At 40.1% G+C, this 16738-nt stretch overlaps 1 protein-coding gene across 2 annotated transcripts; it reads right to left on the bottom strand.

The window, feature by feature from the left end:
• Window positions 1-608: 608 nt before the first annotated feature.
• On the bottom strand, window positions 609-15154 carry DBR1 (debranching RNA lariats 1). 2 transcript variants are annotated; one of them, XM_055295304.2, is made up of 8 exons: window positions 14484-15154; window positions 13385-13509; window positions 11514-11594; window positions 9714-9799; window positions 6675-6899; window positions 3365-3445; window positions 2942-3087; window positions 609-2175 (listed from the first exon to the last, which is right to left on the bottom strand). In XM_055295304.2, exons 1-8 carry the CDS (start codon window positions 14678-14680, stop codon window positions 1476-1478), a joined length of 1641 nt encoding a protein of 546 aa, XP_055151279.1. In that variant the 5' UTR covers window positions 14681-15154; the 3' UTR covers window positions 609-1475. The 2 variants fall into 2 exon arrangements, with proteins under 2 accessions (XP_055151279.1, XP_063467380.1); XM_063611310.1 differs by lacking the exon at window positions 6675-6899 and having other exon boundaries at window positions 14484-14836.
• Between the last annotated feature and the right edge of the window lie 1584 nt (window positions 15155-16738).

Here is a 16738-nt window from a genome sequence, read left to right as displayed (position 1 = left end):
AGAGTGACAATCTCTTCAGGTGGCCCAAGTATTTTAACCAGAGATAGCACAGAGGTGTAGTTTTTCTATATGGATCTTCAAAAATACTTTCATTTAGCAATCCATCACGCATGAGGGGCAGTATTTCTGCAGCTTGATCCTTGCTAGTAATTAAAACTATGGGGTGAACTATGCCAAAAATGACCTACATAGTTACTATAGTTACATGAAAATTAAAGCTAAAGTTAAAACACAACATGCTGGCCGGGCGCAGTGGCTCACGCCTGTAATCCCAGCACTTTGGGAGGCCGAGGTGGGCGGATCACGAGGTCAGGAGATCGAGACCATCCGGGCTAGCACAGTGATACCCCATCTCTACTAAACAAAATACAAAAAATTAGCCGGGCGTGGTTGCGGGAGCCTGTAGTCCCAACTACTCAGGAGGCTGAGGCAGGAGAATAGTGTGAACCCAAGAGGTGGAGCTTATAGTGAGCCAAGATCGCCCTACTGCACTCCAGCCTGGGCGACAGAGTGAGACTGCATCTCAAAAAAAAAAAAAAAAACACAATATGCAAAAGTCAGCAGGGTTATACTAATCTCAGCAAATGTAAATTGTACGTTTACCAATGTTTAGTATTCAAAGTAGTTTATTTCCTGAAATCTTCTTATATACCATCTTCAATTTCAATTTTTATTTGACAGATATTAAAAGCTGATCAGGAAAAATATTTATAATAAATGAAAAGAAAGCATACATCATAATATATACAATGACTTGATTTTATAAAACAAAATATAGCCATATTGTATACATCAAAATGTTTACAGTGATAACAAGTCCTTGGAGGCAAAAATCCTTCTTACTCATCTTTATGGTCCCATATTATAGCAGAGTGCTTGGCACAAAGTAGATGTTAAATAAGTGTTTATTGTAAAAATGGAAGTGAATAACGTATGTCTTCAAAAAAAAAGATACCCAGTCAAGTAAATATATGAAACTTTAATATGTTTGCATCTGAAACATACAAAAGCCTAAAGATAAAGTCAATATCTAACTAAAATTCTCTAGTGTATCTTCATTATTATAAATTAAGTCTTTAGTCAAAAATTCAGCTCTAAAAATACAGTCCCAAAAAATCACATATCTACATATAGTACTAAGACAAGTTAATTGTCGGCCAGGCACAGTGGCTCATGCCTGTAATCCCAGCACTTTGGAAGGCCAAGACAGGTGGATCACCTGAGGTCAGGAGTTCAAGACCAGCCTGGCCAACATGGTGAAACCCTGTCACTACTAAAAATGCAAAAATTAGCCAGGTGTGGTGGCAGGCACCTGTAGTCCCACCTACTTGGCAGGCTGAGGCAGGGGAATTGCTTGAACCCGGGAGGCAGAGGTTGCAGTGAGCCAAGATCACGCCATTGCACTCCAGTCTAGGTGACAAGAGTGAAGCTCCATCTCAAAAAAACAAAACAAACACAAAAACAAGTAAATCATCTTAAGCTGCATCATCATCATCATCATCATCCACTGCAGCATAAATGGCTTGATTCCTCCTCTTAATTTTCTTTCTTTGTTCAGGTTCGTGTTCATCACTCAGCCTCTTCAATGGCACCTTGGTTAAGTCCTCTCCGTTCCCTGACTCCACAGTCCCACCAGGTTTCCCCTCTCTATCAACTGTGGAATCCACCGTATCATCAGAAGATACAATCATAGAGCCTGGCAAGATCCTGACATCAGAGAAACTTGCAGAAAACTCAGAAGCTTGATCAGAAGGTTCTACCGATGGTGTATTCATGCCACTATGTGCACTTACAATACTATCTTCATCTTCTTCTTCTTCATCTAACATTATTTCATCCGGATTAATAGAAGACAGAGCAGATGTGTCTGTATTATATTCACTCCGGTCTTCTCCAGAGTCATTACTCTCCACATCATCCTGTTCTTCATATTCACCACACACATGATGTTCTTCCTTGGACTTCTGAAGCCTAACATTGATGTCTGTGATGCCAAGTTGGGCACAAAATTCAGTAGTCTGAGGATTGATCCTATGAATCAGCTGCATTTGTGTCTGTGGCTTGCTAGGATCATAACAAGCAGCTGTTACACTAAAGTTACATGGAACTTTGAGATCATGATTCAATTTTTCCAATACTCCTTTCATACCTTCTTCTGTTGCACTATAATCCCACCTATAAAAGTACAAAACAATAGCTTTTTACATTTTTTCAGCTCTAAACAATAAACGATGAAATCTAATTATAGACTTCAGGTGCAAGGATAAAAAATAAGCCATCTATCAAAATTCCATTTTTAAAGTTAGAGTTAATTTAGCAGAGGACCATTTAGAAACAAAAATAATTCTTAGAAAAAGCCATCTTTAACTCATACTGCAAAACAATTTTAATGTGTGGACTATATCTTCACCATATTATGCTTTTATGTACACTTATTCACTTATAAATTTATTTGAGGTAATGCTCAACAGTCCATTTTCCTGTCTCTTTTAGATGGAAAACCTGCAAACTTTGAATTGTTCTGACACTCATTCAACAATAATTCCCTTGATTAAAAACAAAGGTGGACGCCAGATATAGCAGCTCACGCCTGTAATCCCAGTACTTTGGGAGGCCGAGGGAGGTGGATAGCTTGAGCTCAGGAGTTCAAGACCAACCTGGGCAACATGGGAAAGCCCCATCCCTACCAAAAATACCAAAAAATTAGCTGGGCATGGTGATGCGTGCCTGTGGTCCCAGCTACTCTGGGGGCAGGGGTGGGAGGATCCCTTTAGCCCAGGAGGTGGAAGATGCAGTGAGCCAAGATCCAAGATCACACCACTGCAGTCCAGTTTGGATAACAGAGCTAGACCCCGTTTCAAAACAAAACAAAACAAAGGTGGGAGACACAAAAATTATGCATGCAATGGAAAAAGCAGGTCCTAAATAAAGTCTGACTTACCTTGCATGCAGGCCATTATTTTCTGGCATAGTCCACAGGCGCCCAGTCACATTAATAAGATCATCCGTAGCCCTGAGAATAGTGAGCCATTCAATATCATATTCCAAGTAATCAGGAGCACTGGGGTCATGTTCTATCTCTAATATCTACAGGATGAAATCAACGTTAAGAAATACATATATATTTTTAACAGTCTAAGAACTTTAATATAATTTAATAAAATAAAAAGGAATTTAAATTTAATTTCAATTATTTAATTTTAAATCAATCCATTTAATTTTAAATTAATAAGTAAGATACCCCCAAAGAATTCTCAGAATACATAAATTACAAAGAGCATAAAAAATTCCGAAAGGAAAATTATATTTTTTTAAGTCTCTGGAAGAGTACAACTATATTACAAAGCCACTTCACTCTTCTTACCTGAAGAAAATCTCGATGTGGTAAGCATTTGTCCAAGGCTAAAAATTTGGTTGCTCTGGCTGTCTGTCCTTTATCCTTTGCCTGGACAATATGAATCATGATTTAAGAAAGAATGTTTAAACAATCACAGGTAATTCTTCATACACGGAATAGGATGAAAAGAATCTTTATTACACATACCCCTAAGTTGTGTGTCAAAGGAATGACTGTTACTTTTCCATAATTAAGTTAATTCCATACCCACTTGTGTGATAATAGAGAAGGCATTTAACTTCTCAGAGCTTCAATTTCCATACAAAATTCAAGGCAAAAACTAATGACGATGATGATGTTAACTCAAAGCACTGAACACACATAAATCAAAGCATATAACCCAAGGATTAAAGATAAACAAAAGAGCTTAAAAGTAAACTGGCAGAACTAAAACTGTATAACTTTTGGAAGAACCCACAGGAGAAAATCTTTGTAACTCTGGGTTAGGCAAAGATTTCTTAGCTACACCACCAAAAATAGATGTGATATATCCATAGAATGAACTGTTACTCAGCAGTAAAAAGGAATGCAATATTTATACGTGCTACAACATGAGTGAATCTCAAAATCAAGCAAATGAAAGAAATCAGTTGCCAAAGACTATATATTTTACAATTCCATTGAAATGAATGTTCAGGAAAGGCAAATCTATAGAAACACAAAGCAAGTTAGTGCTCGCCTGGGGCTGAGGGCAGCAACAAGGATTGCCTTCAAGTAGGCACAAAGGATCTTTGGGGGTGATGGACAAGTTCTAAAACTAAATTATGTAATATTAGCACAACTCTGGAAATTTGCTAAAAATCACTGAATTGTTCACCTAAAATGTGTTTTTTTTCTTTTCTTTTCTTTTCTTTGTTTTGAGAGAGTCTTACTCTGTCGCCCAGGTTGGAGTGCAGTGGCACGATCTTGACTCACTGCAACCTCTGCCTTCTGGGCTCAAGTGATTCTCATGTCTCAGCCTCCCGAATAGCTGGGATTACAAGCATGTGCCAACGTGCCCAGCTAATTTTTGTATTTTTAGTAGAGATGGAGTTTTGCCATGTTGGCCAGACTGGCCTTGAACTCCTGGCCTCAAGTGATCCACCCGCCCTGGCCTCCCAAAGTGCTGGGATTACAGGCATGAGCCACCATGCCAACACATATTAATTTTATGGTATGTAAATTATACTCCAATAAAGTTTTTTTTTTCAAAAGTGAATTGACAGAAAGAAACATGGGGGGAATCACAAACATGTAGGTCATTTTGGAAAAGGTTAAAAAACCTTTCCCCAGCATCTCCAGTAAAAACCTGAACTCCAGAGCATGGCCTCTAGAATGCATTTGTGATCTTGTTCCAGCTTCATCATGGAGGAAAAAACACAAGGAAGCAAACTATGGTATCTCCTGCTGAGGAGCAAGCATCAGTTCAGTTCTGGTGAGGTACAAGCTGAGTATGCCTTATCTAAAATGCCTGGGACCAGAAGTGTTTTAAATTTCAGATTTTTTCAGATATTTGAATATTTGCAGAATACATACTGGTTTAATATCCTTAACCCAAAAATCTGAAAATTGTGTGTCATGTCAAAAATTTCAGATTCTAGAGCATTTCAGATTTCAGATTAGAGATGCTCAATCTGTACTAAGAAAAATGGAAGGCATGGCCAGGCGCGGTGGCTCATGCCTGTAATCCCAGCACTTTGGGAGGCCGAGGCGGGCGGATCACAAGGTCAGGAGATCAAGACCATCCTGGCTAACACAGTGAAACCCTGTCTCTACTAAAAATGGAAAAAATTAGCCGGGCGTGGTAGTGGGCACCTGTAGTCCCAGCTACTCTGGACGCTGAGGCAGGAGAATGGTGTGAACCCGGGAGGTGGAGCTTGCAGTGAGTGGAGATCATGCCACTGCACTCCAGCCTGGGCAACAGAGCAAGACTCTGTCTCAAAAAAAAAGAAAAGGAAAAAGAAAAATGGAAGGCATGGAGATTATAGGCAGATATTGGCAGCAAAGCAGTCCAACGAAAAGTGATCTCTGGTGTTGGTAAAGGGGATAAAATAGAAAATGGCAGTCAGAGGAAGTTGAGGAGCCAATTACAAAGAGGTCAAACATATTATTAATGCAGAGATACAATGAAAAGAGTAACCTCTCCTTCTCCCAGTGAAACTGGGAAGTGAGAAGAATAAATCCACAACAGAAAGGGCCTATAGGTATATTTTCAGACAAAACCTTCCACACTGTGTTTGAGGAACATTTTTAAAGTATACCTCTAACACAGAAAAGTGTTTGGTTAAGTAAGTTTGGGAAGCATCACATTCTACTCTTGAGAAAGGAATGCCCATTAGTGCAATAAAGAATCTCAGAAATTCTCTACATGTCTCCAAGAAGAAATCTGTGTTAACCCAGCATTTTCTAAACAGTTTTCCTATGGAATACTTTACGGGAAAGTCAGAGTTCAGACAGAACCAGACGTGAAAGGAAGAAATGCATACTTCCATAGAAGTTTCATTATAAGTATATATTTATTTTCTACCTCCCATCAAGTACATCATCCATGCAGTTAAGCAAAGAAAACTGGGGGTCATCCTGGACTTCTTTCCTCCCCCAGTAACCAAATCGCAATGATTCTCCTTCTAAAATCTCTCTAGAATCTGCTTCATTCTCTGTATTCTCTCTTTGCCTTAGGTTAAAACCTTTTCTTTTGCTTAAATAGCCTGCTCTGCCTCCCATTTTACATTACTCCAATCCATACACAACAATGCTGTCAAACTAATCGTTCTAAAATGAAAATCTGATTTCATCACTCCCCAAATTTCCCCATCATCTCTAGTTAAAACCTTAACTCCAGAGCACGGCCCCTAGAAGGCAGTTATGATCTTGTTCCAGCTTCATCAGTCCCTGCGCCTTAGTCCCACAGGAACTACCTACAAGTCCCCAAACACCCCATGCTCTCAGACCTCGAGCCTCTGCACATGCCAGTCCCTCTACATAAAATATCCTTACAGCGTGTTTCTTCCTGGCACTTCAAGACTCAGTTCAGCTATCGCCTTTTGAAAACCTTCTCTATCTTCATCTCCCGTGTTCCCCATCCCACCACAGTCTGGCTTAGGTGCTCCCACTGCCTACGTTTTCTCTCAAACTTATTACATTGTTTGTGATTGCTTGTCTTTCCCAGAATCATATATTGAGCTACTCACAAGAGGTAAGTTATCTTTTACTTCTTTCTCTAACTTTACAACTGTGTCTGGTCCATAGATGTTCAACAGTGTGTGTTAAATGAAAGAATAAACATTTTGTTTTCTACCTGATGCTGCATCAAGGCGGCAAACTTCACATGAAGGTGGGCAGAAAACCAATAAGTAGGTTTGAGATGCTCTAAAAGCTCTGAGGCAGCTGGACTTCCTAATGTGTTATTTTCCACTTCTTGTCGGAAAAAAGATTTAGTTTTAAGAAGTTGCTTCTTATTTCCATAATGATATATACTTCTTGGCCAATCATGAGACAAGAATATATCTATAGGCTGCTTCAGCTTTCAAAAGAGAAAAAGAGAAAGAAAGAAAACTCTTAAAACAGATTAACAAAAACAATCCCCTCCCTTCTGTCTACCACCATACAACCATTCACCCACTGAGATCTCTAGAGTTTTGTATAATTCATTCTAAGGACACTTTAAGAGAGTGATAAAAATACTAGGCTACTCATTCATCTAGGCAAAGAGAAGCTGCATTTTCTCTGCTCATAAATCATTCTTATTTTCAGTGGCAAGGCAAGGCAATGGAGACAGACTCTGATTAGACTGCCAATCATCTAAGATCTTTAGCACTTATCTTCTAAAATACACGATAACCATAGTTCTTTTCCTCTTTGGTAAAGAAATTACTATTTTGGGCTGGGCACAGTGGCTCACGCCTGTAATCAATCCCAGCACTTTGGGAGGCCAAGGCAGGCGGATCACCTGAGGTCAGGAGTTCAAAACGAGCCTGACCAACATGGTAAAACCCCATCTCTACTAAAAATACAAAAATTTAGCTGGACGTCATGGCATCTGCCTGTAATCCCAGCTACTAGGGAGACTGAGGCAGGAGAATCGCTTGAACCCGGGAGGTGGAGGTTGCAATAAGCCGAGATCATGCCATTGCACTCCAGCCTGGGCCACAAGAGTGAAACTCCATCTCAAAAAGAAAAAAAAGAAAAAAGAGATTACTATTTTGAACATCCAGAGACACTAGATTTCATGACACCTCTAACATGACTGATTCAGTAAATCCAAAGATTTACCAGGAAAAAAAAAATCCTAACAGGCTCACATAGTATACAGTAAAAAACTGTTTACTACATAAATTAGTATTTCATTAAACAACTAAAGGAAACAAAATATACTCCAGACTTTACTTGTCCCCAGAACCTTCAAGTAATCTGAAACGAATACTCGAAAAACGAAATTAAAACAACTTAAATACCGGCTGGGCGCAGTGGCTCACGCCTGTAATCCCAATACTTTAGTAGGCCGAGGTGGGTGGATCACCTGAAGGTCAGGAGTTCGAGACCAGCCTAGCTAACATGGTGAAACCCCATCTTTACTTAAAATATAAAAAATTAGCCGGGCATGGTGGTGGGCGCCTGTAATCCCAGCTACTCAGGAGGCTGAGGCAGGAGAATTGCCTGAACCCGGGAGGCGGAGGTTGCAGTGAGCCAAGATCGCACTGTTGCACTCCAGCTTGGGCAACAAGAGTGAAACTTAGTCTCAAAAAAAAAAAAAAAAAAAAAACTTAAATAACTGCTCAAGACAATACAAAATATTAGATATTAGATAGATATGACTAACCACTGAATAACTGGAATGACCAACAGATGCAACAAAAATTCAGACTAGGGTAATGACTCTAAACTAGAAAAGTCATGGTTGGCTGGGCATGGTGGCTCATGCCTGTAATCCCAGCACTTTCGGAGGCCAAGGCGGAAGGATCGCTTGAGTTCAGGAGTTTGAGACCAGCCTGGGCAACATGGCGAAACTCTGTCTCTAAAAAAATATGAAAAAAATTAGCTGGGCCAGGTGATGCGTGCCTATAGAAAAAGCTACTCAGGAGGCTGAAGTTGGAGGATCACCCAAGCCTGGCAGATTGAGGCTGCAGTGAACCAAGCCATGATCATACTACTGCATTCCAGCCTAGATGACAGAGTGAGGCCTTGTCTCAAAAAAAAAAAAAAAAAAGAAAAGTCAGGGTTGGGAAATGGCATCTAAGTTGGGTCTTAAAGGACTGGTAGGATTTAGATAGGTGAAAGAGAAAATCTATTCAAGGGAACTGTATGCACAGGGCATAAAAGAAACACTTGCAAACATCATTAGACTCCTGCAGAGGCTCTAGAGACAGTGTGATGGGCATGAGTGCAGCGAGGCAGGCTCTACCACTAAACTTTGGGAAGTCCTGGGCAGGTTACTTACCTGTCTGAGCCTTGGCTTCTCATCCTTACAGGGATGAAGTTAAGAGTAAGATCTATCTCATAGGGTTTGAGTGGAGATTATATGAAATACCAAGTGTGAAGTCTGCTTAGCCCAGTGTCAGCCATGTAATGGGTTCTCAAACGAAAACCTAGTTTCACCTACTCTGCAATTAAGCAGGGTTTCCATACCACCTTCACAATTTTCCCATTTCCTCTATCATCTTTACTATTACTTATTTTCCATTTAATACCATTACTTAATTACTATTACATAAAATAAAATGTTTATTTCAATATTTTCTTTAAAATATCACTTTAATATTTTCTTTTAAATATCACTTTAATAGGTATTCTTTAGCCTTACCCTAAGTAATATTTGAAATCATGAATTAAATCTTTCACTCTTACTAAAATAAACTCATAATTATTGAAGTAAAAAAAATTTTGCCGGGCACAGTGGCTCACACCTATAATCCCAGCACTTTGGGAGGCCAAGGTAGGCGGATCACCTGAGGTCAGGAATTTGAGACCAGCTTGGTGAACATGGTGAAACCCCATCCCTACTACAAATACAAAAAATTAGGCAGGTGTGGTGGCGGACACCCATAGTTCCAGCTACTCAGAAGGTTGAGGCACAAGACTTGCTTGAACCCAGGAGGCAGAGGTTGCAGTGAGCCGAGATTGCGCCACTGCACTTCAGCCTGGGTGACAGAGTGAGACTCTGTCTCAAAAAAAGAAAAAAAAATGTTCATCTGTGAACCTCCTAAAAACTCAAGATCCACATTTTAAAAATACAGAATTGCTCTTCTTGAAAGTAGTATACCAATATGACCAAAATACATTTTGGCACAGAATTACTTTAAAATTTTTTCAAGTCTGCTGTAATGCACTTTTTACGTACCTGTTTTAATTTATAGACTTCAATATTTCTCACATGATATATACTCCTGATTGTAGATGAACTATAAGGGGGGCACTCAAAATGACCTTAGATTGAAGAAGAAAAATAAGCTATATTTAATTTCCTTAAATACTGCAAATACAAAGACATATACACAGGTCTCCAAAATATCATGTACACCTTCAATATATATGATTTTAAAAAGTTATCTAGGGAGATTTTTTTAAAAGATGGTGGACTGCAGTCTCCTTCCTGTGCAGGCTCAACTAAGGATGTATCTGCTTTCTAAGGTCCCACACACGGTTGCTGGCACACTTCAGTTACTTTCTAACTGATGACTAGAGACTAGTTCCCTATGCTGCCAATATTAATAAATTAACAAATTATTGTTGTTTTAAGCCGAAAAAGAAATATGTGTATTATATGCATAAATGATATCCCTGAGATAAAATAGAAAAACCTGATAAACATCTTCCCAAGAGTGGTTCCAATTTGTACTCACACCTGCCACAGCCTATTTTGTACCTCCATTCCAACAGTTTAGAATAAGAAAGAGCCAAGTGGCAGGGAACAGACTTTTAACAGTTACATTCAGGATGTAAGTTTTAGCTGTCAACTTAATTCATGAAATCTGTGAAATCGATGTGAATCCAAATCATTCCTTTAACTTTGAAATCAAGGTATGGCCGGGCACAGTGGCTCACGCTTGTAATCCCAGCACTTTGGGAGGCCAAGGCGGGCGGATCATGAGGTCAGGAGATCAAGACCACGGTGAAACCCCGTCTCTACTAAAAAATACAAAAAATTAGCCAGGCGTGGTGGCGGGCGCCTGTAGTCCCAGCTACTCGGAGAGGCCGAGGCAGGAGAATGGCGTGAACCCGGGAGGCGGAGCTTGCAGTAAGCTGAGATTGCACCACTGCACTCCAGCCTGGGTGACAGAGCGAGACTCCGTCTCAAAAAAAAAAAAAAAAAAAAAAAAAAGAAATCAAGGTATAATTCATTCAGACACAATGAAATGAATATGCAGTTGTGGTATATATAATGGAATATTATTCACAAATGAACAGATTGGATTACACGTATCAACACAGACTTCAAAACATGTTAAAGAAGCAAGTTTGAGAAAGATACAAGCAATACGATACATTTATATGAAACTTAAAACAAGTACATTGTTTAAAGTTCTTACATATGTGGTAATGATGTAAAATAATCAAGTAAATTATAATCACCAAATTCAACACAGTGACTGCCTGGCAAAGAGAGGGAGGGAAGAAAAGAAGGGAACGGGATTGAGGACAGAAAAACAATGAACTTTAATTGTATCTATACTGTTTTATTTCTTAAAACCAAAAATAAAAAATAGCAAAATACAGGCCAGGTGTGGTGGCTCACGCCTGTAATCTCAGCACTTTGGGAGGCTGAGGGGGGTGGATCACTTGAGGTCAGGAATTCGAGACTAGCCTGACCAACATGGTGAAACCCCGTCTCTACTAAAAATACAAAAAAATTAGACAGGCGTGGTGGCGGGCGCCTGTAATCCCAGCTACTCAGGAGGCTGAGGCAGGAGAATGACTTGAACCTGGGAGGTGGAGGTTGTAGTGAGCCAAGATCGCGCCACTGCCCTCCATCATGGACACCAAGAACGAAACTCTGTCTCAAAAAAAAGCAAAATACTAAGACTTGATAAAACTAGATTGAGGATACAAAGATATATGAAAGAGTCAAAGTATATATTATGCTTAAGTTACTCTGGGGCATGCAAGTTCTAAAGTTTAAAAATAATTCTCAAAACAATACCTTTTCGATAGTCATGAGATTTGAAGATACCAGAGATTCCACCGATCCTTACACCTCGGTATTTTACCACACCAGCCAAACCTAAACAGTACAGTTAAATAAAATTACTGTAGGCAAAAGGAATCTCTTTACACCGACTGAATAAACCATTCCATTTAGATGGAATTCCACACAGTTCTAAAAGTATTTGAAAATTAAGCACCATGATGAGGTTATGCTTTTTACATAATAATATGCCAACAGTGTATTAGGGATATATTATAACAGTATATAAAGGCGAGGTCTGGAATTAGATAAGCCAAAACACTAAGTAGATTCTGGAAGGGACAAATGAGATAGGGTGCTGAAAGTGAAACAGACATAATTTGGTACCTAACTGAATACACGGGTGAGGTAGTGGGAGGTGGAAAATGTCCTATGATGGATTTACATGTATAAACCTGAAAATCAACAGGTATAAGGTATAAAGAACCTACAGCTTCTAGTTTCATTTCTGATTGATCATCTTCTGACAATTTCACTTTCTCACAATATTGTAATATAGGATGAATACATCAAAAGATGATCAATAAGTAGCAAAGTAGGGAAACTAAATTTCTGAAATATGATCTCATCATTGGTAAAATCTATAAACTGTTCTAGAAAGAATATACATTTAAATAAAGGGATGAAGCTGGGTGCGGTGGCTCATCCCTGTAATCCGACCACTTTGGAGGCCCAGGTGGGCGGATCACTTTGAGCTCATGAGTTCGAGACCAGCCTGGACAACATGGCCAAACTCAGTCTCCACAAAAACACACAAAAAAACAAAAAAATTAGCCGGGCGTGGTGGTACATGCTTGTAGTCACAGCTACTTGGGAGGCTGTGGTGGGAGGACGGTTTGAGCCTGGAAGGCGAAGGTTGCAATGAGCTGAGATCGGGCCACTGCACTCCACCCTGGGCAACAGAACCAGACCTTGTCTCGAAAAATAAAGGGATGAAAAGGCTATATAGTTTATAGGGGCTAATGTTGAGACAATCTAATCAAATCTGAAAATCTAAAAGCAGATTATAGGAAATGCAAAGGATAAAAGGAATCTAATCAGCTAAATCCTGAATGCAAGAAATGCTGCAGGACAAATTTCCTGTTTTCTTCAGCAAGTAAAGGGCATGAAAAAGCAAGACAGGGAGACTATTATAGTCTAATAGACTTCAGAGTCATGACAACCAAATGAAATGGGCTGGCCTTGTCTGGGTCCTATTTAAACCAATTGTAAAGCAGACATCTTTATGTTAAGCAGGGAAATCTGACCACGAACATGGCAATAGATAATGATTACTTCAGCTAAGTATAATAACAGTACTGTAGTAGTATTTTTAAAGATCCTTATCACTTAAAAACATGTACTGAAATATGTATAAGTGAAATAGTCTAACGATTGGACTTGCTTTAAATACTCTAGTCATCTCTTCCCACAAAAAAAAAAAAAAATCCAGGAGATTGCCATATAATAATTGTTGAAGCTGGTTAACAGGTACTGAGATTCATCATACTATTCTCTACTTTTGTGTATGCTTAAGAATTTCTATTAATAAAAGTTTAAGGTCTTTTTTTAATAAAATAAAAATTGTAAGAAAAAATGAAGGGACTACAAATAGTGTGTGAGGTCTTTGCAATTATATTAGCTAGTGCTTAAAACACTAGATGAAGGGCATATTTTCATGATCAACCATTTAATAATTAACTGTCTTAATTAAATTTTCATGATTCAGTATTTAAATTAATGACATTCTCCAAACACCATACATGTCAAGACACAGCCCAATAATGCAAATCCTGATAAGCTCTTCCATCCCAGGAAAAAAATTATCCACAAACACAATCACATACCTAAATAATAAATGTTTGGTGCCACCCAGCCACCATAGGGTAACTCTTGCAAATGATTTGAGGCTTCATGGTTTCCCCCAATGAAGAGCGTGAGAACTGGGGCCTTTTTCTCTCCAGAGTAATACCTAGAACATAAGAGCAAAGTCAGTTACCACAATTAGGTATAGCAGAAAAGCAAATAAGTTCTGAAAAAAAAAAAAAAAGAAACTGAGTTCATCATAAAAAGTTAAAAAGCTCTTTCAAAAGGAATTGCCTGGGGCTGGGCGCGGTGGCTAACTCCTGCAATCCCAGCACTTTGGATGGCCAACACAGGCAGATCCCCTGAGGTCAGGAGTTCGAGACCAACCTGGCCAATGTGGTGAAACCCCGTCTCTACTAAAAATGCAAAAATTAGCTGGGTGTAATCCCAGCTACTCGGGAGGCTGAGGTAGGAGAATTGCTTGAACCCAGGAGACGGGGGTTGCAGTGAGTCAATATCGCGGTACTGCACTCCAGCCTGGGCAACAAAGCGAAACTCTGTCTCAAGAAAAAAAAAAAAAAAAGGAATTGCCCAGTATCTATCCTTGGCCTTAGGAATGAAGAGCTTCCACCTTGGGCCTCAAGTCAGTGCTCGTTCAATTAAGTCAAGAACTGTTTGGAGTTCATTGCCATAACCTCATCTTCTAGAACCACAACAAGCACATAGCAGGCGCCCAGTAAAAACTCCAGGATCATTAAATGAACTAATTCCAGAGTCCTATCAAGTACAAGGTAGCTATCTAAACCTGTCAGCTTCTTCCTCCAGGTTGTCCCCTCCCGGGCTTCGCTCCCCTGTGAAATGGATAAGATGGGTGTATGGAAAGAAGGAAAGTGACATTTCCTAAGCGACTAATGAGATAGGGTGCTAGTGAAACAGACATAATTTGGTACTAACTGAATACAGTACCTAACTGAATACATTTCCCGCCTCCCACTACCTCACCCCTGTATTCAGTTAGGTACCAGTTAGAGACACAGCGAACAAAGACAGGATCTAAGGGAAATAGGCAGCCAGTGGCAGAGGGAAATCGAACCAGTCCCACCCCACACTGCCAAGTCTGGGCCCGGGCCGCGTCCTCACCTGTAGAAGGTTTGCATGTGGCGATACTTGGGCGGCACGGCCATGCAGCGTAGATCCGCCTCGTTGCGCACCGCCTGGAAGTCGCCACAGCACAGCAAGAGGTCGACAGGCCCCGGGCCGCGCCGCTCCGCCAGCGCCAGCGTCTCATAGATCTTATCCAGCTCGCCGTGGCAGCAGCCGGCCACAGCCACCCGCATTCTGCCGGCTTGAGGAGGTGAGCGCTGTCTGCAACGCCCTACACCACAGCCAGCCCAGGACCGACTGATCGATCAGCTCCCGCCAACTTTAATAAGTAGAGCCACCGCCTGGGTGTAGACTCCTGCAAAATAATTCACTTCCGGTTTCCAGATCTCGCGAGAGAGAGACCGGGAAGATCAAACCTAACTCTAGGGTCCCAGGGAACTTATTTTCTTTTTCCTTTTTTTTTATTATTGTTTTATGCAGTCAATATTTTTTTGTATATACATCCACAAATGTACTCTTTCCATCCGTACTCTTTTCTTCCTGGATTTCCATTTTTCTGTTTGGGATTATTTTTCTTCTGTCTGAAAAGCTCAATTTAGTTTTCCTGTTTGTTTAGTGTAGGCGGACCACAGATTAATTTTTTTCTAGATACTTGTTTGTTTAAAAATCTCTTTGCACTCTGGGGAAAATGGTGAAACCCTATCTCTACTAAAAATACAAAAATTAGCTGGGCGCAGTAGCGCACGTCTGTAATCACAGCTACTCCAGAGGCTGAGGCAGGAGAATCCCTCAAACCCAGGAGATGGAGGTTGCAGTGACCTGAGATCGCGCCCCTGCACTCCAGCCTGAGCGACAGAGCGAGACCCCGTCTAAAAAAAAAAAAAAAAAAAAAAAAAAAAAGATGGGGGGAGGGAGGGTGAGACTCCCTCTCAAAAAAAAAAAAAAAAGAAAGAAAGAGAGAGAAGAAAAGGAAAGAAGCCAGTGTGCTGGCTCACACCTGTAATCCCAGCACTTTGGGAGGCAGAGGTGGGCAGATCACGAGGTCAGGGGTTCGAGACCAGCATGGCCAACATGGTGAAACCCCGTCTCTACAAAAGATACAAAAAATTAGCTGGGCGTGGTGGCGCACACCTGTAATCCCAGCTACTTGGGAGGCTGGGGCAGGAGAATCGCTTGAACCCAGGAGGCGGAGGTTGCAGTGATCTGAGATCATGCCATTGCACTCCAGCCTGGGTGACATGGTGAGACTCCGTCTAAAAAAAAAAAGAAAAAGAAAGAGGTGTCTTTGTTTCACCTTAATTTATAAAGGATGTGTTTACTGAGTACTGAATATCAGTTAAGCAGTGTGTGTGTGTGTGTGTGTTTTTTTTACACAGCATTTCAAAAATAGCATTCTATTATCTTCTGGCTTGCATTATCTTCTACTGAGAAGTCACCTATAAACTTAAGGTTTTTTTTCATTGAAAGGAATGTGCTTTTTTTTTGTTTTTTGTTTTTTGTGTTTTTGAGACAGTCTCTCACTCTGTTGCCCAGGCTGGAGTGCTGTGGCACGATCTTGGCTCACTGCAACCTCCGCCTCCCGATTTCAAGCGATTCTCCTGCCTCAGCCTCCCAAGTAGCTGGGATTACAGGTGCACACCACCATGCCCAGATAATTTTTTGTATTTTTAGTAGAGACAGGGTTTCACCATGAGGGCCAAGCTGGTTTCGAACTCCTGACTTCAAGTGATCCGCCCACCTCGGCTTCCCAAAGTGCTGGGATTACAGGCGTTAGCCACCGCGCCCAGCCAGTAATGTGTCTTTTTCTTTGCTATTTACTGTTTTCTCTTTCTCTTCTCTCTCCCTACTCCTTAAAGCTATTTTAATAAAATATATCTAAGTGGGTTTTTTTTATTTGAACCTATCTCATTTATGCTTTCTGAATCTATAGCTTGCTATCTTTTTTCAGTTTTGGAAAATTCTTGGTCAGTATCTACTTAAATGTTGCTTTTTTTTCTGTCTTTTCCTGCTCCTTTGGAATTTTTCCATGGTATTTTACCTATCTTTTATTTCTATTCCATAGTTCTCATTTTTATCAGTGTTTTATTTTGTATAGTTTCTAATAACCTCTCTTCTAGTTTACTAATCCTATTTTGTTCTATGTCCAATGTACCAACTCATTTATTAATGTTTTAACATTATAGTCCTTTTCAATTTTAGGATTTATATTGGATTCTTTTCCAGGGAAGCCAATAGTTTAAAGAGATTCTTTATGTTTTATTTCCTTCATCTTTTCCTCTCTTTCTCTCATA

The sequence above is a fragment of the Symphalangus syndactylus genome, chromosome 10, assembly GCF_028878055.3.
Source record: "Symphalangus syndactylus isolate Jambi chromosome 10, NHGRI_mSymSyn1-v2.1_pri, whole genome shotgun sequence".
In the NCBI taxonomy this organism is placed as follows: Eukaryota; Metazoa; Chordata; class Mammalia; order Primates; family Hylobatidae; genus Symphalangus; species Symphalangus syndactylus.
Note: the sequence above shows the minus strand (reverse complement) of the source record. Positions and strands in the feature narration are given on the sequence as shown.

Bases quoted from the DNA above. Each gene is read 5' to 3' on its own strand.
- DBR1 (XM_055295304.2), bottom strand. From the start codon at position 14,680: ATGCGGGTGGCTGTGGCCGGCTGCTGCCACGGCGAGCTGGATAAGATC. The intron at 6,900-9,713 runs GTACGTAAAAAG...CTCTTTTGAAAG, and splicing joins AAGTCTATAAATTAAAACAG to CTGAAGCAGCCTATAGATAT. The intron at 2,176-2,941 runs GTAAGTCAGACT...GTACTTTTATAG, and splicing joins AATAATGGCCTGCATGCAAG to GTGGGATTATAGTGCAACAG.